Genomic DNA, 22,138 nt, shown 5'->3' with positions numbered 1-22,138 from the left:
CTCCCTGGCGAGGAGTTCTATTAGTTTACTCAATTCCAAGTTCTTTATTTCTCACTTTTCTTTTGAAAATGAAATTTATTTATTGTTCTTAGATGTCCTTTTAGTCATTAGAGTTACATGAGATAATCCCAGTTGATATTAAATAGCGAAAGCTCAACGAGTGTTTAAAGGATTATTGAATTACTTGCAAGTCCAATGCCATCAACATTCGCCTACAAAATCTGACAAGAAAAAGTCAAAAGCTATTGCAGGATCCAGTAATTTGCCGCAATCGGATTCAATCGGATTAATGTACATGATACGACTGGAAGTTGAAACATTTTTTCTTGCAATCTCTATTGCATCAATCAAAGGCATAGCTTCAAAATCTAAAACCATAAACTTAAGGTCAAGGTCTTCATGGATGCATCCTCAACAACTGCATTAACTAATACAAGAGAAGAGAAGAATACAAAAGGAGATTAAAAACCATACAATTAATTCCATACATTCACATTTATTAGCTTTAGGCATGTCCACACTCTTCAAGAGTCTATAGTTCGAGACTTTAGTGTGTCGCTTGATAAGGGTAAGCAACATCACACTAGGTGCGGCATATTATATTAAAATGATTAATTACAAAGAAGTTGAATCCAGCATGTTACAAAAGCTTTTGCAAAACATGACAACTGCTTTTATGAGGAGTCAGGTCAAGATACTACAAATCGAAAACTTTACCATCAAAAATGGAGTAAAGAACTGCTCTATGCGGAGGAGTTGGGAACAGGTCAACATACTACATGTCCTTTCATATTTGTTTTGGTCTGTTTTGATTCTACAAATGAAAGCATCTCAATCCAGATACAATTGCCACTCTCCCAAATTAAGCAAGATGTGATGTACAATCTCTCAATAATCTGCAACAGGTGAATTTTAACCACAGTCAATGTATAATGAAGTAGATCCGTCCAAAATTACCAAACACAATAGAAGATTCTTCAAGTTCATTTTAATTCAAGAGAGAAAGAAAGTACGGATACGAACTATGGAGAGAGTTTTTAACTCAAAAGTTATAATCCTTAAAAAACATGAAATTCTTATTTCTCTTTATAAATGGAGATATGATGTGTTGGAAGTACATTTTAGCAACCTTAATTACATATGAAACTAAATAAAACAAAAAGTATCCATATATTCATTTCAAGCTCAGGATATGCCACACATTCCGAATTATATCAAATACTAAGAGGAAAAACAAAGCTTACTGGTATCTATCACATAGCCGCTGAGAGAAAGAGGCTGCCTGCAAAACTATTCTCACTCTTTATGCTCAATGAAGTCCTGAAGAGCAATCATTTTGATAGAATTGGACTTCAAACTCTTTATTGCTTCAGCAGTTGCTATAGCTCCGTTAACCGTTGTGACAATAGGAACCTTGTAATCCAAAGCCATCCTTCTAAGAGCTAAACCATCTATCCGATCAAGTGCATCACCAGAACTCGTTATCACCATCAGCTGAATGTCTCCATTGGCAATCATGTCACCAGCATGAGGCCTACCTTCATGCATCTTCAGCACTCTCTCAGCTGGGATATTAGCTGATTCAAGAGCATGAGCCGTTCCAGAAGTAGCAACAATCTTAAAACCTGCCTCGACGAAGGTCTTTGCAATCTTCTCAAGGTGAGGTTTCGTTAAATCATTTAAGCTAATGAACACAATACCAGAAGTTGGTAACTTCTGGCCGGCAGCAATTTGAGCCTTAGCAAATGCAGTATTATACAGAGAGTCAATACCCATGACCTCACCAGTACTTCGCATCTCAGGACTTAGAAGCACATCACAGCCTGCAAATTTTGAAAAGGGAAGAACAGCTTCCTTGACGGACACATATTTAGGAATGACCTCTTTTGTGAACTGTATATCATAGAGAGACTTTCCAGACATGACAAGGGAAGCATATTTAGCCAATGGGTGGCCTATTGCTTTTGATACAAATGGGACAGTGCGAGAAGCACGAGGGTTGGCCTCAAGCAAAAATACCTCCTCTGAATTATTAATTGCATACTGACAGTTCATGAGCCCACAGACATTCAGTCGTTTCGCCAATTTTTCAGTCCATGACCTGATTGTCTCCAAGCAAGAAGATGGAACAGTTCTTGTGGGAATAGAGCAGGCAGAGTCACCGGAATGTACCCCAGCCTGTTCAATGTGCTCCATTATCCCACCAATGACCACATTGCCATGTGAGTCAGCCAGTGCATCAACATCAATCTCAATGGCATCAGATAAATACTTGTCAACTAATACAGGGCGTTCTGGATCCACCTCAACAGCAGTTTCAAGATAAGTCACAAGTTTATCATCACTATAAACAATCTCCATTGCTCGACCTCCCAGAACATAGGAAGGGCGAACAACAACTGGGTATCCAATCTCTTCCGCAATGGCGAGTGCATCTTTTTCACTCCTGGCAATTCCTCCTTTTGGCTGTTCAATCTTTAATTCATTGAGCATCACATTGAACCTTTCTCTGTCCTCAGCAGCATCTATGGAATCAGGGGATGTTCCCCAAATGCGAACATGACCAAGCCCACTGGCACATGCTGGCTTGTGTTCATCCAGGTATTGTTGTATGGGGAGAGACAATTTCAATGGTGTTTGACCTCCAAATTGCACAATAATACCATCAGGCCTTTCCAAGTCAATAATGTTCAAAACATCTTCAACAGTTAAGGGTTCAAAGTATAGACGATCACTGGTGTCATAATCTGTAGAGACTGTCTCAGGATTTGAATTCACCATGATTGTCTCATATCCTGCATCCTGCAAATATAGAGAGAGACAGAGAACAGGAAGATTAATCCTTTTAAAAGCATATGCCAAACCGAAAGCCAGGACACATACCAAGCCAATAGACAGTTGTCATCATGATATTGAAAGTGTTTTCATAAATAATTAATGTTTTCATATCGTTACTAATTAGGTCATACAATTTTTCTTTTTTTCTTCTTTTTTATTTACATTTAGGGTATTTATTTAATATCTTTTATGTAATTTTTTATACATAAATTATTTTTTATTAATGAAATATTTTTAAAAAATAAAAAATGTAGTACGTGCTCAATGTGTAGAGTTTATAATCTAGGTTTTAAGCCTTTTGCTATCTAACAAAAATATACTTGGGAAATAAAAATAAGTCACTGCAAAAAAAAAAAAAAAGACAGTTCACTACAAAAAGATTGATTGAAGGAATTTTTATTTTTACCAACAGATTTCAGAATATTGACGAATTTCGTCCCTTAATAAAAACTTTCAAGTTAACAGTTTCACTTTCAGAGAGAAAAAAATGAAGCAAGCAAAGACATAAAGAAGAGTTATGTATTCTCTTTTTAATTGGTTTCAGAGACGCAAATTTGCAACCAATAAAGCAGGAATATTCAGATCTGTGGAATTTAATCAACATAAAATAGAAGAAAACACACCTGAAGAGAAAAGGATGCATGACAACAGCAATAGTCGAACTCAATCCCTTGGCCAATTCTATTTGGTCCACCACCCAAAATTAAAACCTTCTTTCTTTTAGTGGGAGCTGATTCACACTCAAAATCATAAGAGGAATACATATAAGGAGTATTAGCTTCAAATTCTGCAGCACAAGTATCAACTCGCTTATATGCTGGAGTAACACCCAGAGACAGTCGCCTGAACCGAACTTCCTTCTCAGCAGATTTAGTTGCAAATGCTATCTGTTTATCACTAAACCCTCTTTTCTTAACCTCGTAGAAATCAACATTTGTCAAATCAGACAAATTGTGGGACATCAAGAAACTTTCCACATCAACTAGCTCCTTGAGCTGAGCGAGAAACCATTTGTCAATATAACTCAGCTCGAAAATTTCATCAATGCTCATGCCTTTTTTCATTGCAGCATATATGGCATGGATGCGTTCAGGGTTAGGAACTCGAAGACTATACTTCAATCGTTCCCAGTCATAGTCCAACTCTTTCACTTTTGAACAACCCCATCCAGGGTATCCGTGTTCCAGTGAGCGGACAGCTTTTTGAAAGGACTCTTGGAAGGTTCTACCTACAGCCATTGCCTCACCAACAGACTTCATCTGCGTTGTCAATATTGGCTTTGAACCAGGGAACTTTTCGAAAGCAAACCGAGGAATCTGAAATATAAATAACCGTGGCAGAAAAGTACATATGAGATTAAGAAACAAGTTTGAATAAAAATTATCGAACATACAACAAAACAGATATTATCAATGATTCATCAAGATAATACTGAAATTTGATACCCTAGCATAAATGTTGGTTTATCAGATTACAGCTCTGTGACTGGCTGATGCAAACAAAACTTCAAGATAAACTACAAGGCAGGAAGATTCAGAACTTAAAATACACTATATCAACAACCGAGACTTTTTCTACAAGCATATAAAGGATGCAATAATGCTGCCGAAGAAACTAATAAAATAGAAGCCCTCGACATAAATAGAATTTACATTAGTTCTGCTGTAAATGTTCAACAACCAAACTACATTCAAAAGTGAAAATGCATGATGAAATTATCAACAAGTCACTAACCTTTGTAACCACATAATCTATGGAGGGCTCAAAACTAGCCGGTGTCTTTTTTGTTATATCATTTGGGATTTGATCCAGTGAATAGCCTACAGACAACTTTGCTGCCATTTTTGCTATCGGAAATCCGGTAGCCTTTGACGCCAAGGCCGAGGACCTTGAGACTCTCGGATTCATCTCGATCACCATCACCTCACCATTCACAGGGTTGACAGCAAACTGCACATTGGATCCCCCACATTCCACCCCAATCTCTCTAATTATAGCAATGGAGTAATCTCGAAGGCGCTGATACTCCTTATCAGTAAGGGTCTGTGCAGGTGCAACAGTGATTGAGTCACCGGTATGAACTCCCATGGGATCAATATTCTCAATGGAACATATAATAACCACATTGTCAGCCAAGTCCCTCATAACCTCAAGCTCATACTCCTTCCACCCCAACAAGGACTTCTCAATCAAAACCTGACTAGTCAAACTAGCAGCAATCCCAGCCTTGCAAATCTCCTCAAACTCTTCCCTATTGTATGCAATCCCACCACCCGTTCCACCTAACGTAAAAGCAGGCCTAATGATCAACGGAAACTCGCCAATCTCATTGGCAATTTCCATACACTCCCTAATTGTGGTTCCTATCCCGGAAGGCGGGGTCTTAATCCCTATGTTCTTCATAGCCTGCTTAAACAAATCCCTATCCTCAGCCTTCTTAATAGCCTCCAGCTTTGCCCCAATCAATTCCACACCGTATTTCTCCAAGGCGCCGCTCTCAGAGAGCGCCACAGCGAGGTTGAGGGCGGTTTGGCCACCCATGGTGGGAAGCAGAGCGTCGGGGCGCTCAGCTTCGAGAACCTGCTCAACCAATTCAGGGGTCATAGGGGTAACATAGGTCCTATCAGCCATATCAGGATCAGTCATTATAGTAGCAGGGTTCGAGTTTATTAGAATAACTTCATACCCTTCTTCTTTGAGAGCCTTGCATGCTTGCGTTCCACTGTAATCGAACTCACACGCTTGACCAATCACGATTGGTCCAGCTCCAAGGATCAGGATCTTCTTTATGTCTGTCCGTTTTCCAACCTTTGTCGCGGTGTCAGCAGCGGGAACGGGAGCAGCAACAGCTGCTGCGGCGGCAGTAGAGGACACATGGCGGTGTTCGTTAGAACAGAAAATGGAGTTCCTTTTACCATAGGTTGTAGGAAGGGGGGAGAAGCGGGTTCGGAAGGTTGTTTTCGGTGCAAAAAGTTTAAAGTGAGAAGAAGTGGAGGAGGAGAAGGAAGGGGAATGGGAGAGGCAGGTGAGAGGGAGTTTGTCGAGGTGGGTAATACAGTGTCCCATTCCCATTACGGTTCCGACGGAGGAAGGAGCGGAGAGAGAAAGAGGGTTTAGGGTTTTGGAGAGAGTGAACTGAAGTGTGTGGAGTGCTCAAATTGAAATGATGATGCCAACTTTTTTTTTTCTTTCTTTCTTCTTTTTAGTGGGTTCTGTCTTTGTCTCTTTGATGGTGCTCCGTCGCCGTCAAGAATTGATTCTGGAACAGCTAGCTACAAATTTGTGGGTACTTGGTACCTGTCCATTAATATAAAAATTATATTATAATTATAAGTATAACTTGAATAATTGAGGATAGCTTTTAAACTCCTAAACATATATTATTAAGCATATTTATAAAATATAGACTATTATAGTATTATGTATTTTAATATATTGTGTGTCATTTTAAAAAAAGTTAATATTTTTAGTAGAAAAATAGAAAAATAATTATATTAATTAAATTACAACACAAAAACAAATATGATTCGTATACCAAACATTTTTGACATCTATATAAAAATACAATTGTTATTAATTAATTATATATTTAAATTTTTTAATTAACAAAAATAATAAATCCGTATATAATTGTTAAGAAAATACCAATGTCAAAACAGTATTTATTAAAAAAAGATGTACACAGTTAGAATAAAAAAAATTAATCACTTAATAGTTAATACATTTCTTTTAGATATTTATTATTAATAAATTCGTAAATATATTTTATCTTTCATTGTAGTATGTTCTCTTCCACCGAAATTTTAAATAAAATAAAAAAATGTTTGAATTATTATCTACCATGATAACAGTTAAGACTGTGTTTTATTTATTTATCTAAAAATAAAAAGACAAAAGTACTCCCTACAAAATTAGTCATAATAATACACCACCATCATCAAGTACACAAATCTTAAAATTAAAAAAAAAAAAAAATTAATTATATGTGAGATCAAATATATTTTTTCATTCTATAAAAAAGATCATTATTAATAACAACAAATAATAATTATAAGAAAAATAGTGAATTAGTGAAAAGCAAAGAATTTTGATATGATCCAATCTTCACATGTTCCTACTTTCTCGGATCTCTCTGGCTATTTGATAGAATTCACAAAAAAAAAAAAAAACCATATACTCAAAATTACATAAGAGACTAATGATATACTTAAATTTAAAGCTTTTATAACAAAAAAAAATATCATATTAGCCATTTTATGTATCATTTTACTCTAATCATTAAATTTTTACAACTATTATACAGAAAATCATCAAATCATATTCACAGGCACCTGAACTTTCCTAGTTTCAACTTTCAAGATACAATATCAAAATAAATTGAAAAAATAAAATAAATGCAACTATTTTCTTAATTGAAACAAAACAACTACCAAGTACAGTAGAAATTCAAAATCTATGCATAGGCAACACAGATGAAATACATTATAAGATTCATTGAAGTTTATAAAAATGAAACTGATTTTAAACTAATCAAACATTTAAAAGAGAACACTAAAAAATTCTCTTCCCTAATATAATGTCAATAAATCAATGAAAATATTTGCCATACCCTGAGTTGTGAGGTGTCTATTGAGCATACTGTTAATATTTACTTCTATAGCCTCCACCCATTATGCTAATGAGCAAAAGCCTTCCATCAAAGTTTAAACTGTCCAGGTTTTGCTGAAGGTATAATCCCACAATTTGATCTATATGACATCAAAACCTACAGCAATACAAGCAGTAGCAACTGATATAGAAGCTTCAGCTATTGCACAAATCAATTACAAAAGTAGAGAATGATATACCTTTCTCTCCTGTTTCTTCCTTCACTCATGCAATGGAGTCTCTATCGTATAATTGATGACAACATCAGCTCCAAGATCCTTACAGGCAGATAGTTTTTCTCTCCCTGGCTGAAATTCAATTTAGGATTTAGACAAAAATCTGTTCATGCTAACTATATTGTTTGTTCCAATCTGGTCAATTCTATCTTCTTGGAATGCAAACCAACTGGAGTTTGTGAACAGATTACTGTCCAAAAGAAAAAGTATTATGTTCACTTAAAAATTTTGCATCATAGTGACAAAGGTAGCTTCACAAAAGAAAACTGATGCATTTATAAATATGAAAAAGAAAGCCATTAGATCACGTTTCAGATTGAGCAACAACAATGTGTTTTCTTTCGTCAAACTTTATCAATTTTAATTTTAGAATTACACACATGCAAAGATAGAACTAAGCATAGAACTTAATTAAACTACATTGCAGCAATATCATTTATCAGAACAGCATAGAACGCTTTACTTACAATATACTCATTTAAAAATGCTTATTAAATTAAATTCAATAAAGGACCTTAAGAATACCAATATTGTTGCCTATTAAAATGCTCTACTTACAATGATAATTATGCAAAAATGGAATAAATCAAGCTGCTTCTATTTAACCTCAAACATGCATCTAGCCATTACTTGTTAGTTACAAAGCTTCTATTTTATTTGCAGTTGCCATTTTCATATATAACCACAACAAAGTACTAACTTGAACACAATAAAATGGACAATTATGATCACATTTTGACATCATCTATGCATATATCTTGAGACAAATTAAACCAACTTTTCTATCACCACCGTCATTGTAATTTAAAATGATGGACAACTTAGAAAAATGAAATGCAAAAGAATTGAAAATCAACAAAGAGAATTTTGTATGTACTGTATCAAATAACCCTCTAAAATCAGCATTAATCCATTTAATGATTAAAATCTATCAGCATTAATCCATTTAATGATTAAAATCTATCAGCATTAATCCATTTAATGATTAAAATCTTATACTATGCCAGATCACCATACAATGCTTCCGCAAATTGTGCCTGGCTATGATGTCTTTGAAACTGCCATAATATAAAGCAATTCATTATTGACCAAGGTTTAGAAAACCGGACCGATCATCAAACCGTTCTAGTTATTGGTTTATTAGTTTATTGGTTCAACCGGTTCAACCGGAAAAACCGTTTTATAATAAACACCTGATTCTATAAAAATTCAATGAATAAAGCAACTAGTTCTAAACACTCTTCTACTGCATTTTTTTACTTCAAAAGGAGATCATAAACAACTAGTTCAATGAATAAACAAACTACAATGATATGCAATGCCAAAAATAGGCCAATGATAAAATAATAAAGGGTTTTTCTCTTCAATTCTATGTTCAAGCTTGTAGCATACCAGAATCAACAGAATAATACCATTAAAATAGTCTTCCTTCTTAATTCTTATATACCTCAAAGAATTTCCTACAAAATGAAAATTGAACACAACACACAGCTTTAAAACAAAAACAAAACAACACTCAGAAATTAATCACCTCTTCTAAACACAGCCTTAAAACAAAACAGAACAACATTCAGAGTATGAGCATTAATCACAAAAAATTGATTTCTGAAACAACAAGAACAGCAGAACAACATTCAGAGTTTGAGCATTGATCACAAAATATTGATTTATGAAACAAAACAAAAACAGAAGAACAACATTCAGAGTTTGAGCATTGATAACAAAAAATTGATTTCTGAAACAAAACAAACACTGCAAAACCAACAGAACAGCATTTAGAGTTTGAGCATTGATCACAAAAAATTAATTTCTGAAACAAAACAAACAATCAACAAAACAATGAAAACAGAATTTTTTTTCCTTCAGAAGAAGAAAACAATGAAAACATGAAGCATATAATAAATCAATGATCACCAATATCCAGCAAGAATCTCAAAGACAACAATAAATACACAACAACAATTTAGCAAATAAACAAGAACAAGACCTAAATAGAAAATCCAACAAATTAAATCACAGAAACCTAACAATTTAGCAAATTAAAACAACAGCAGCCCAACAATTTAGCAAATTATCAACTTAACAAGTTCAAGAACAGAAAATCACAACAACAAAAAAATAAAATAAAAATAACAGAAGAACAACAGAACAACAACACAAGAACAATTAGCAAATTAACAAGTTCACACTACCAGTTAAAATTTACCAGAAGAACACTAATGCAAGTGGAATCATCATGCTAATATGTTTTCTACAAAGATGCTATTTGTGCAGCTAAAATTTCCTAATTACTAAGATCCAATTATTCTAATTTCACATGCAATCAACTTACTAAGTTTCTAAAAGCTAGAAATGATATAAACCAACACGAAATATGGTTAAAGCATTTCATCAAACATGTTGAGTGCGGTAAACTTGAAACTAAATAAGAGAATTCAAAGCTTAGTATCAATGTGATAGAGAAGAGAACATAACTATTGTATACTTTAATTCAGTCTATAAAAAAATCCAAACCACTGCTAAATCAAATAGTTACTTATTGTAATAGAAATAAGAAGTTGCAGAGTTTGAAGCAGAGTATTGGTGTTGTGTGAGTGTATTGTCTGGTGGTGGGTTTAGGAAACTCACGGCGGCGACAAAAGAGAGCAGTTCGACGGCTAGGTGGAGCGCGCGGGTTGGTCGCAGAGTTTGAAGCAGGGCAACGTGGCTTCCAGACGAACGCGAACCCGAACGGTGAACGGCGAGTGAACGCGAACGGTGAACCCCGAGCAAACTTGAACGGCGAAGAACGCGAACGAAGACGACGGCTGAACGAAGACGCGAACGTTAACGGCAACCAACGGCGGCGGAAGCGAGGCTGAGCAGACAAAGACGACGGACGCCGAGCTCGAGGAAGCAGCTGCGATCGGTGACAGCGAACGGGGGTTGAAGACTTGGAGCACGAGGGAAGCTAGATAGACGGACGGACGGCGGCAGTATGCCACTCCTTATGGCGGCGGTGGTGTAGGCTTACAGTGCGGGTTTTTTGGCTGAGTTTCTGTGAATGAAAGAAAGGGAGGGAGAAAGGGACAAAGAAACGAAGGAGCTTCAGAACCAACAACCAAGAGTAAGCAAATTTGGCAACGACGCCGTTTCTTTTAAACCGGTCGATTCCCTGTCCGGTTCAACCGGCCGGTTCGACGGTTCTCCTCTGACTTTTAGAGAAATGGTTTTAGGAGGCAAACGGACCGTAACTGTTGCTGATTCACGGTTACACCGGTCGAACTGACCAGTCTTTTCAGAACATTGTTATTGATCACTATCTCTGCATATTTTCTTTGATGGTAAGAAATTATGTAAAAAAAATTATGCCGACAATCATATAAGAAATTATGATTTTAGTAGCAAATATATTCTAGAGCAAAAATATTAAATTAGAGTAAAAAGAAATCAGGTATATTTTTGTAAGAAATCATGTATATTTTCTTTGTATCCTAGTTTGCCTTCTTATCTTACATAGATTTTGAGAGTGAAAAGAAAACAAATAAATAAATAAGTAATAAAAAGAGAGCACAATCTAAAAAAAAGCCAAATCAAGCATTGGGCAAAGGTTAACAATAGTGAAAGATAACAATATCATACTCACACATGACCTCAATCCAAAATTCACAAAAACATATTTACATCAAAATGGAGCAGTTTGCAACAAAAACTTAATCCCACGAAAGAGCAGTAAAATTTGAAATGAAAAATTTTTAACTTATAAAACAAAGATAGAAAGAAAGGATATATGGTATAGTTAAAACACCATGTTTTATTTTCAAGTTTACTAGGTCAAGCAAAAGCAATTAGATTCCTAAAAGCTGCAGTTCTCAAAATTTGTTTCTCCTCTGTTTGTAATAAAAAAGTCAAATGAAAATCTTTAATTTAAAAGGGATAACTTTCTTTTGAAGTAATACGGTCATTATGAACTCATATAATGATTCTTCTTCACACAAACAAAAGCATACTGCATAAGTACATATGAAAGAACCTATTTTCTTAGCACCTTAAGTAATTATTTATTATTAAGAGTACACTAAATCAATTGGATTTTTTTTTTCTTAAATATCATTTGCCAATAAAAATAGTAATTCTACTAACCACTGAGCTATTGTGAGTCTAATCCAATGCACAATATTGTTCTGTGAATCAATAACAATGTAAATAATGAGGGATACCGGATATGCTTAGAATTTGAAAAGCACAAAAACAATATAAATAATCTAATGAGGGATATCCTTGGAATTTGGAAAGCAAAAATTGTCTACATAGATGATAGGGTACTGTAGATATCTCAATTTTTTTTATTCTTCTTAGTTTTTCATATAATTGAGTCCTCACATATGAGTATAAAAGACAAAAAATTTACAAAATAAAGGATAATTTAGTAATAGTTTCAAAAAGATACAAACCACCTGATCAGCAATCAAAAGATTTATTAATACTGCACTCATAAGAAACTAAAACTCGACATTAAGTAATGAAAGAAAACAATATATTAGATAAGTTCTCTATTATTTATGCAATCTAATAATTCAATGGGCACATGTTTATAGATGCACTTTTAAATGCAGATCAGGAAAATGTCTATTCAACCACTAGTTTAAATGATTTCTAACGAACATGAGCATAAATATAGTAACACACCATGCCTTCTTCTGTATTAAACCTGCAACCTAAGTTATTTAAATGTTGAAATTTGTATATACTAGATAAAATTAATTAAGCATATGCTATAGCCAATTGGTACAAACTTCAGTTGTAGCATTTGAAAGAAATTTAGAATTGTTTTCAAGCTCAAAATTTATATCTTCCACTGGCATGCCGGAACGCCTGGTGAAACCATCGCACCTTTCTCCGGCGCGAACCCTAACGGCATTTTCTATAATTTTATTTAAAAAAATAATAAAATTTTACTTTTAAAAATAGAAAAATTACTTCTGCAAAAAATATGGATGGTATATGAATCTCAGAGTTCTCCATCCTCTTGACCGGTGTCGTGAACTTGTTGTCAACTGCTCTTTCTTGATTGACGGCAGCAACACCCTAACCCCTGCCATTGTTCTTTCTCTTTAAAGCGGCATCAACAGCCACCGTCACCTCTAACTTATTGTTATCCATCTCTGCTACTCGTCGAAAACAGATTCAAAACCTCTGCCGTGTCTTCTTTGTTTTTCGCCAGACACTCTCCTAACCACAGCATTGATTACCGCCATTCTCTATCTTTTCTGTCAGTTATTGCTTTCATCACCGACGAGCTCCCTCTTTTTCCTTGCCGGTAATATCTCTGTATTTTGAATCAATCATATTGATAAAGAACAAAAAGAAGAGAAGAGAGAGATAGAGAAAGTCCAGAATAGAATTGAATTATAAAACCTTTTTTTAGTAAGCTCTGATTTGGAATGTTTGAATTATAAAATCCTTTTTCATGTTTGAATTCATATCCCAACAGAGAGAACCCGCCCAAAGTCAAGTTCTTCTTCTTGTCATATATATGCTTTGAAGTTTCTATTTTATCTTTACTTTTTTGGATGCCACTTATCGTATAGTTAAATAATTAAACTTCGCACTTGTCAATGTAATCTTATTATATATGAAAAAGTAGGAGGAGACAATTTTAGTATACAATATGTATAATAGAATTAAAAAAATTAAAATTAAAATTAAAAATTAGATCATTAATTATTTAATTTTAAATTTTAAATTTCAAAAATTAAGATTAACATTTAAACTCACTTACAGTATGAACAGTTATTCTTAATTTCACCATAACCTCCAATACACGTCTAAAATTTGCCGTCATCTTCTCTGGTCCTCACATCACGCTGCTGCACTCTCCACCGGTCATACCGACGCCACCGCAGCCTCCCATCGACACCGCCTTCACATCCGCCAGTCAAGCCGACGCGCCTCGTCCTCTGCCGCTGTTTTCGTGCCCTCTCCCAACAGCCATCATCGCGGACGGCAAGTCCTACCTCCCCGTCGCGTGTCTGTTGCTCGTCTCTCTCACTTGTGCCGTTGCAGTCCCTAGCCGACCGTGCCGCCGACATCGCCACAGACTCCCACACTGCCATGGGTTCCGCATATGCTGCCAAAAGCTCAACGATGCCGCTTTTTAAATTAATCGTGTGAGTATGGTATATGTAACGCACGCGTTACATTTTTTCATTTTTTGTTTCTCTAGTTTTATGATTAGATCAAATCATAAGACTCATGTGTTAAATTATTAGATGATCATAGTTGCTTTTTCTATTTATTTATCTCCTTCTTCTTCTATTTTAATGGTCAATTTAGGGTGATCATTTTAGTAGGTATGCGGATGGTTATTTTAATTTTTATGCAGATGATTATTTTGATTGGATTGGATTTAGTAATATATAATTAAAATATTATTTTTATTTTTAAGTGGATGGTTATTTTTACTATAGAGATATAGAGAGTTAAGCCACTGAAATAAAATATATATAAAATATAAATACATACTAAAATAATAAAATATAATTATAATTTTATATAAATTTTAAAATATCATCTAAATTAATAATATTACATTAATTATAATATTATAATTTTATCTAAATACAAATTCAAAAATCAAATAACAAAAAAATAATTAATTAAGACACATGAACTAAAATAAAAATAATAATTAAATTAAAATCAAGAATAACAAATCTACACAAGAATAATTTTATCAAATTAACAAATTATTAAAATATAAAAAACAACACAATTTAACAATCATAAAGTCAAGAACAACACCACAATACGAATTTATTAAGTTAATAATCAAAACAAGTTAATAAAAAAAATATAAATCACCATAAGAAAGAGCAAATATAGATTAAAAATAAAACAAAAATTGTAACAGTAACAGAAGAGGGAGAAAAGAAATTACCTTAGACTTTGATGAAAATAAAAAGAGAAGGGAGAGAGAGTTGGAAGTTGGAACCAAGATTTTAAAAATTAAATCCATCATTGAATCACTTTTAGTTATTAGTTTATAAATTTATTGGTTTAATTGATTTAACTGTGGTTCAGTTGAAATAATTATTTTATAATAAAATAATAAATAAAATATAATAAATACATTAAAATATAATTATAATCTAATATAAATTTTAAAATATGATATAAATTAAAAATATTATATTAATTATAATATTATAATTTCATCTACATACAAATTTACAATAATTAAAATTACAATTATACAAATTAACAATCACAAAATAAAAAAATAATACTACAACAACAGTAATTTATCAAATTAACAAATTCAAAAACATGAACTTATTTTAAAATAATTATTTAAATTAATAATTAAACAAAAATATAACAATAACCTAACAATTCCAGAATATCTCAACAACAGTTTATCAAACTACTAAATTAACAAGATTAAAAATATAAAATTAGATCAAAATTATTCAAATTAATAATTAGATAAAAATACAATAACATAATAATCACAGAATCAAAGAGCGGTATCTCAACAATAATTTATCAAATTACCAAATTAACAATTTTAATAATATAAACTCATATCAATACCATGACAACAATTAAAATAGCTAAAAAAAAAAAAACAACAACAAAAATAATATCACAGCAATCCAATAATTCCAAAAAAAAAAGTATAAATAGATAATAAAACGAATAAATAATGTGAACAATAGAATAAAAAAAATTAAAATTATAAATTAAATCATTAATTAGCTATTTTAAATTTTAAATTTTAAAATTTAATAAATAAGAATTAACAGTCACACCCAATTTAAATTTAACCTCCTTTCTTTATTTGTCATTTTCGGTCTGCATAGACACTCCAAACGCCACTTTACTTCTCTTTCTCCGATCTGACGCCACCCAGCCTCCAGCTAACCCCTTCCCCCAAACATCTTTGTGAACGTCCGATCGCTCCATGAGTCATCTTTCGCGCTGTCTATCCGCATGCCAACCGTGCACTCCCGCAGTCCCGTCTTTACTGTTGCAGCTCGCTGCTCACCACTACCGTTGATAACAACGACAACCACTTCGACGTTAACGCATTGTTCAAAGCAATGCAGAATTTTCATTCCGTTCTCGTCTCCCACAGCTTTGACCGCAAGATTTTATGACGGTTCTCGTTTTTTTCTTCCCTTCTTCCTCCACCATCTTCGCCATGAATCTTACAACACCGCACAGTATGGATCTAAAGGGCTACGTCTACAGCAACATGCTGGACGTGCAGTGAGAAGATATGCAGCAAAAATTTTATATATGTACGTGGATGTTATTTTTTCATGCAAATGAGATGTTTATTCTTAATGTAAATGGAGTGTTTGTTCTTTATATAAATGAGATGTTTCTTTTTAATGTAAATGGGATGTTTGTTCTTCATATGCAAACGGAATGTTTATTTTTAATTCAGTACCCGGGATTTGGATTAGAAAAAAGTGTAATTAGAGTAAACAAGAATAGAATAATTAAAATTTTTAATAGTAGAGTTAAAAAGAATTTTTTAAACTTAGATTTAGGATAGCTTTTATTTTTTAATCCTAAGTGGGCTAAAAAATCAGCTCATGTTCGTTGTTCAAATTTTTCTTTGTCTATCAAGCGACACCCATCTCAAAAACAACCATAAGTACACACAAAAAATTACAACATACCCAAACAGAATTCATATTTAAGTTATTTTGCTCAATTTTCAAAACAATCGTACAGAGGGGAGTCTGTGAAACATATCACTCTTTTATGGATTTATATGAATAATTAAAGTACTTCTACTAATTCAATCTACAAACAAGGCTGTCAATTCATAATCTCATTCTCAGTAATTTACAAAATGATGAAATGATTACTCCCCTCAAAGCAGAAATCTAACACATCATCCATAATAAACCCAATTACACAATGAAACCAGATAAAAGTTACAATCTTTATGCTTTGTAGTTTAACTAAGAAACGATATTGATTATGAGAGCTAGAGATGAAAGGCGCTAGGTTGTGTCTTTGTCATCCTTGCTTGACCGTAGGGCTCATCATTGTCCATCCGGCGGTTGTTGCGGTAGGCGGCGTAAGCGACGACATAGAGGATGACAAGGATGATCATGACAACAATGTTGATGACAGAGACCTTCCTCCAGCTCTTCTTGAGGCTGGCGAGGACGCCGGCCTTGCAAGAGTCGCACGAGTAGCAGAGCATCTGCTGGTCATTGCTCCACCGGCTGCAATCAGGGTCAGTTCCAACCAGGCCTCCGCCTTGGTTCCACACTGTCTCGTTCTGGTACACATACCCACACTCTGTTGGCGGCTTGCAACAACCAGACTACAACCACATCAACAAATTGAGTATCAAGAAAAAGGCTAAATTCAACTGTAATGTTACATATGACTTTATCAATAAGCTAAAAAATTATTCAAATATTGCTACATAGAATAGCTACTTTTCAAGCAATACAGTGCGATATTCCACAAATTTTGTTCAATCACGTAAATAGGTATTATCATTTGTTATCAGCAACGTGGCCAGTGAGTCATGCTAGGAGGCCCCCAATAATCATGTCACACTCATACCAAATAAACCCGCATTATGCAATATTAATCATGGTCTTTAAGAAATTAAATATCTTTCTATCATACCCTATGTGTCTGATTGTCTGTCACGATATCATTCTTGTTAGGTGATATTTCAACATATGTGATCGTGACTTCACCAACGACATGGATGAATGATATCCTACTGCTTTTATACTGATCTATGGTACAACCTTAGCTGCTTACTTAAGCTTTTTAATCTCTATAAATTAAATAATGTTTACTGTATATATGTTGCTACATCCTAATATCCTATATATGCGTGAGCTTATTAATGTTTTATTTCATTATTATTATTATTATTATTATTATTTTAAGGAAAAAGTGTACTTGCTATTCGAACATGGGTAGCATGCACGTGATTGGTGGAGTGACACAATTTTCGGTGGTTTATGAATAGTCAAAGCCCCCAGCATGGCCCACGTGCCAGAGGGTTATCTTATTAGTTATTACACTAGCACCGTCCAGATCTACCCATCCAATGAAGTGCATGCACAAGTAACTCTTTCTATTTCTCTACCCTACACCCATGCTTCATTTATAATCACCAACCCTAAACTTTATGGGAACCATAAATCAATAAGAAATTAGATAAGGCTATTTGTTACATAAAATATTAAGAGGAGTGTTAGGGACAGCAACTTTTGTAATTTGCAGCCATTAAATAGCTATCAATAATAATTTTAATGGTATGAAATTGGTGTAAAATTTTATTCAATAGCTCACTTTTCTTTGTTAGTTACATGCTGGCCAGAATTTGAAAAAATTAATGACCCTAGACTTTTTTTATTAACAAATTATTTTGAAAAACACTCATACAACACACTAACTTAAGAAAAAGAATATAAGAGTTAAATATAAAATAAATAAAAAAGTGCACCTGAATGGGAGAAAGTTTTCTTTGGTAGAACATATCAGCAGTTTCAGGAACGGCAGAAAGCTTAGCACAGACCTTAGAATCCCTAATACAAGAACTTATCTTGGGCCAATATGAGTCACTGGCGACCCGCTCCTCCAACCAGCCCGAGTAGTCCGACAGGTAGTAATCCAAGTAGGCCCGGTTCGGCACCACCTGGCCCGACCCTTTTTCGGTGACTACGTAGGCAAACACTATGAAGCCTATGAGGACCGCGATGACGATGAACATGACCACCAGGTAGAGTCTCATTAGGAAGGTGTTGCGGTAACACGCGCCGGCGAAACCCGCCAAGGACACCACCATGATGGTGATCCCGATGATGATCAATGGCCACTGCAGGAACCTCATGCAGTCGGTGTTGTTGGCCCTGCTGCTCAGCCATATTCCGCCGCCTAGGATCGGAACTGAGACCAGGAACGTTAAGAAGTTCAGTACTCCAATCAAGTGGTTGCTGGTCCTCATGTTTCGGGTGATCAAGAATTGTGGAGAAAGAGTGGTGTACTGTGTCGTATTTATTGCAACACTATGGTCTATGGTGTGACTAATATATTAGATTATATTAATATAAAACGACAAGTCCCGCTGCATTATTATTTATTAAGGACAGGTGTGCACTAGATTCTGTTCATATTCATTAATCCAACAAAATTACTCCAATAACCTCATCATCCTTGTTATAAAATAATTAAATAAATAAGGAAGATGTAAATATAAGATAGAAAAATATAAATATAGAACTCTAGGAATAATGTTTACTAATATAATTATTTTGATATAATAGAAGTAACTTTTAGGGTAAAAAACTATAATAAGCCAATGCCAGGCTAAAATTACGTAAATAAGCCAAAACTAAAATCGTTTCAGTAATGAGCCAAACCACATATTTATATAATTCGAACCAGAGTGGTTCAAACTCTATTCATGAATAATTCGAACCAATGCAGTTCGAATTACAAAGGGGAGCTGGTTCAAATAAATCGAACAAGGTTGGTTCAATTTAGTAATGCTAGTAATTCGAACCTAGCTGGTTCGAATTATAGAGAGAGAGAGGCTGAATCAAGTAATTCGAACCAAGTTGGTTCGAATTACACAAACCCAAATTCGAACCAGGCTGGTTCGATTTAGTGGTAGACAGAGCAGTATATATATGGTTGTAAACGTGAGTTGTTCTCATTAGAGGGTGTAAGATGGCTAGTGAGGAGAGTTTTGTGGTTTTGGTTCACCACAGAGGATCCATTAAGAAGAAAACTCGCTCCGGTGTGAAGTTCACAGATAAGGATCCTCTCTGTATTGTCGTGAACCCAACGACGAGCTATGATGACCTTGTTAGATCTGTGCTGATGAAACTTGGTCTGGAAGGTGCGAAGCGGGTTAAGAAGTTTTTCTATCGCATTCCAATCACGGTCTTGCAGGATACCGTGAAGTATGATTGTTTCACGATTGGTAGTGATGAGGACCTGCAAGTCATGTTTCTATGTCGGAGGCAGTTTCCCGAGGTGAGGACACCAGAGTTGTTGGCAAAGCTGGTTGATGTGGTATCCAGCTCAGGGGGTTCGAACCGGAATACCACCACTGTAACCGCGGCAGCCGGTTCCAGTTCCAGGCTTGCCGTTGCTTCTTCGTCCGTCCCTGTGTACGAGCCAGCGGTCCAACCTGTCGCCTCCCCGTCTTTTGCTGTTGATCTCAATGACGGAGTAGGCGACGTGGTAGGATCAGTTGATATTCTGCCGAACGCTTTACAGGGCGTTCCACCGGTTGGCGTCGGAGACGGATTGTTGGGTGATGTAGAGGAGGACGACGTCGAGCCGGATATGATTGAGGATGACAGCGGCGACGAGGTTGGAGCGACTGAGCCTGCATTGGCGTTCAGTGGTTCTAGTTCTGGCACACAGGAGTATCCACCACATTTTTCCTCTTTGGACCTGGATGCCATGAGGCAGGAGGGTGTTTCAGGACACTCTGTTGGATTCGGAGCTAGAGATGCGGAAGGGACTGCTGGTCTGACAGAGTTCCAGGTTGGTCAGCAATTTCAGGATAAAGATGAGGCCCTGTTAAGTGTGAAGACTTACAGCATCCGGCGAGGGGTACAGTACAAGGTAGTGGAGTCTGATCATCGCCGTTATGTGGGCAAGTGTTCTGAGTTTGGGAATGGGTGCACATGGTTGATTCGACTGAGTCTGCGGCAGTGCAAGGGCATTTGGGAGGTCAAACGGTACAATGGACCTCACACTTGTCTTGCGACCTCCATCTCAAGTGACCACAGGAGCTTGGATTATCATGTGATTTCGTTGTTCATTATGCCAATGGTTAGGGCTGATGCATCAGTCAGCATCAAGGTGCTCCTAAATGCCACGGCAGCACACTTCGGGTTTAGGCCGACTTATAGGAGGGTCTGGATGGCGAAGCAGAAGGCTATTGCCCTCATATACGGTGACTGGGATGAGTCATACAACGAGCTCCCCAGGTGGGTGTTGGGAGTCCAGTTGACGATGCCCGGTACTGTTGCAATACTACGGACGAGCCCCGTTCGAGTTAGTGGACAAGTAGACGAGTCTCAAGCTTTTTTCCACAGACTTTTCTGGACGTTTCCACCGCTCATCGAGGCATTTCACCATTGCAAGTCCCTAGTTAGTATTGACGGCACCCATCTGTATGGGAAGTATGGGGGTACTTTGCTCATCGCGATTGCACAGGACGGGAACTCCAACATTCTACCTGTTGCATTCGCACTAGTAGAGGGTGAGAATGCAGAGTCTTGGTCATTCTTTCTCTCCCACCTTCGACAGCACGTGACACCGTGCAGGCCTAAACCGAGGAAATCGCCAGAAGATCCATGACTGAAGTAGCTGAAGTGGGCCTGCTAGTTTGACGACATGTCTGTTCGCCACTCGGCACATGCACCGGTACAACCATGCCAGTGCTGCAGAACCCCAGCTGTAGGTACCCATCTCCTCCAGCCTAGCTACGTACGGAAGCCATCTGATGTGAATGCGGTTGCCGGACTTGTCCGCAAACAGCTGCGTGCCCAACAACATCATGATGTACGCACGTGCATATCGGCGCACAGTCTCGTCATCGGCTCCCTCAGGGCACTCACCAAAAGTCTCCTGAAACTAGCTGCAGTTCACTGCGTACTTCTGAACCTGGCTAGGAGGAGGTATCACTCCAAGCATCTCCTGGAACCACTCCCATGCTGGACGCCCACCCTGGATGTATATATGGAACTCTGATAGGCAGTCGCTCACGTAACGCCCATCCACTGGCAAACCCAACTGGTATGCCACGTTCTGGAGTGTGATCGTGCACTCTCCGAACGGCATATGAAACGTGTGCGTTTCTGGATGCCATCGCTCGATGAATGCACTGACAAGGGCCTCGTCTAACTGGAACCATCTATCGTTCAGCCTTGCAAGATGGTATAGACCGGCCATCTGCAAGTACGGAATGTATCTGTCATCCAGTCGCATACCTTGCTGCCGCCGCATGCTCCTGATGCATCGCTGAGGCTGCACATGAAACCGCATAACCAACACGATAAATCATGAACAAAACATTATACTAAATAAAACCGCATAAAAATACATGAACAAGAACCACATGCAAAACAAACTCATAGACCGCACAACTAAACCGGTAACATAAAACAACTTAAGTAGAACCACTAACATAAAACAGCTTAACTAAAACCGTTAACATAAAACAGCTAGCATAAAACAACTAACACAAACCACTAACATAAAACAACTAACAGAAACCACTTACATAAAACAACTAACATAAACCACCAACATAAGAAACCAACATAAACCACTAACTTAAAAGAGCTAACATAAAACAACTAAAACAAACCACTAACATAAACCACCAAAATAAACCACCAACATAAACCACTAACATA

At 36.0% G+C, this 22,138-nt stretch overlaps 2 protein-coding genes across 4 annotated transcripts; both read right to left on the bottom strand.

The window, feature by feature from the left end:
* Positions 1 to 461: 461 nt before the first annotated feature.
* Positions 462 to 10,833, bottom strand: LOC112770641 (carbamoyl phosphate synthase arginine-specific large chain, chloroplastic). Of its 3 annotated transcripts, none has more exons than XM_072225906.1 (7): positions 10,350 to 10,833; positions 7,686 to 9,181; positions 7,448 to 7,603; positions 4,573 to 6,135; positions 3,462 to 4,154; positions 1,245 to 2,802; positions 462 to 896 (listed from the first exon to the last, which is right to left on the bottom strand). In XM_072225906.1, the coding sequence occupies exons 4-6, from the start codon at positions 5,908 to 5,910 to the stop codon at positions 1,297 to 1,299; spliced, it is 3,537 nt and encodes a 1,178-aa protein (XP_072082007.1). In that variant the 5' UTR covers positions 5,911 to 6,135; positions 7,448 to 7,603; positions 7,686 to 9,181; positions 10,350 to 10,833; the 3' UTR covers positions 462 to 896; positions 1,245 to 1,296. The 3 variants fall into 3 exon arrangements, with proteins under 3 accessions (XP_072082007.1, XP_025670752.1, XP_025670751.1); XM_025814967.3 differs by having other exon boundaries at positions 7,686 to 7,911; XM_025814966.3 differs by having other exon boundaries at positions 7,686 to 7,793.
* A 5,622-nt stretch (positions 10,834 to 16,455) lies between these two features.
* On the bottom strand, positions 16,456 to 18,816 carry LOC112771794 (tetraspanin-3). The gene is made up of 2 exons (XM_025816614.2): positions 18,202 to 18,816; positions 16,456 to 17,052 (listed from the first exon to the last, which is right to left on the bottom strand). Exons 1-2 carry the CDS (start codon positions 18,700 to 18,702, stop codon positions 16,708 to 16,710), a joined length of 846 nt encoding a protein of 281 aa, XP_025672399.1. The 5' UTR covers positions 18,703 to 18,816; the 3' UTR covers positions 16,456 to 16,707.
* Positions 18,817 to 22,138: the final 3,322 nt, after the last annotated feature.

Source organism: Arachis hypogaea, chromosome 18, assembly GCF_003086295.3.
Source record: "Arachis hypogaea cultivar Tifrunner chromosome 18, arahy.Tifrunner.gnm2.J5K5, whole genome shotgun sequence".
Classification (NCBI taxonomy): Eukaryota; Viridiplantae; Streptophyta; class Magnoliopsida; order Fabales; family Fabaceae; genus Arachis; species Arachis hypogaea.
Note: the sequence above shows the minus strand (reverse complement) of the source record. Positions and strands in the feature narration are given on the sequence as shown.

Bases quoted from the DNA above. Each gene is read 5' to 3' on its own strand.
- LOC112770641 (XM_072225906.1), bottom strand. From the start codon at position 5,910: ATGGGAATGGGACACTGTATTACCCACCTCGACAAACTCCCTCTCACC. The intron at 4,155-4,572 runs GTTAGTGACTTG...TTTATATTTCAG, and splicing joins TAGATTATGTGGTTACAAAG to ATTCCTCGGTTTGCTTTCGA. The intron at 2,803-3,461 runs GTGTGTTTTCTT...CTATATTTGCAG, and splicing joins ATGCATCCTTTTCTCTTCAG to GATGCAGGATATGAGACAAT.
- LOC112771794 (XM_025816614.2), bottom strand. From the start codon at position 18,702: ATGAGGACCAGCAACCACTTGATTGGAGTACTGAACTTCTTAACGTTC. The intron at 17,053-18,201 runs GTGCACTTTTTT...ATGTGGTTGTAG, and splicing joins GAAAACTTTCTCCCATTCAG to TCTGGTTGTTGCAAGCCGCC.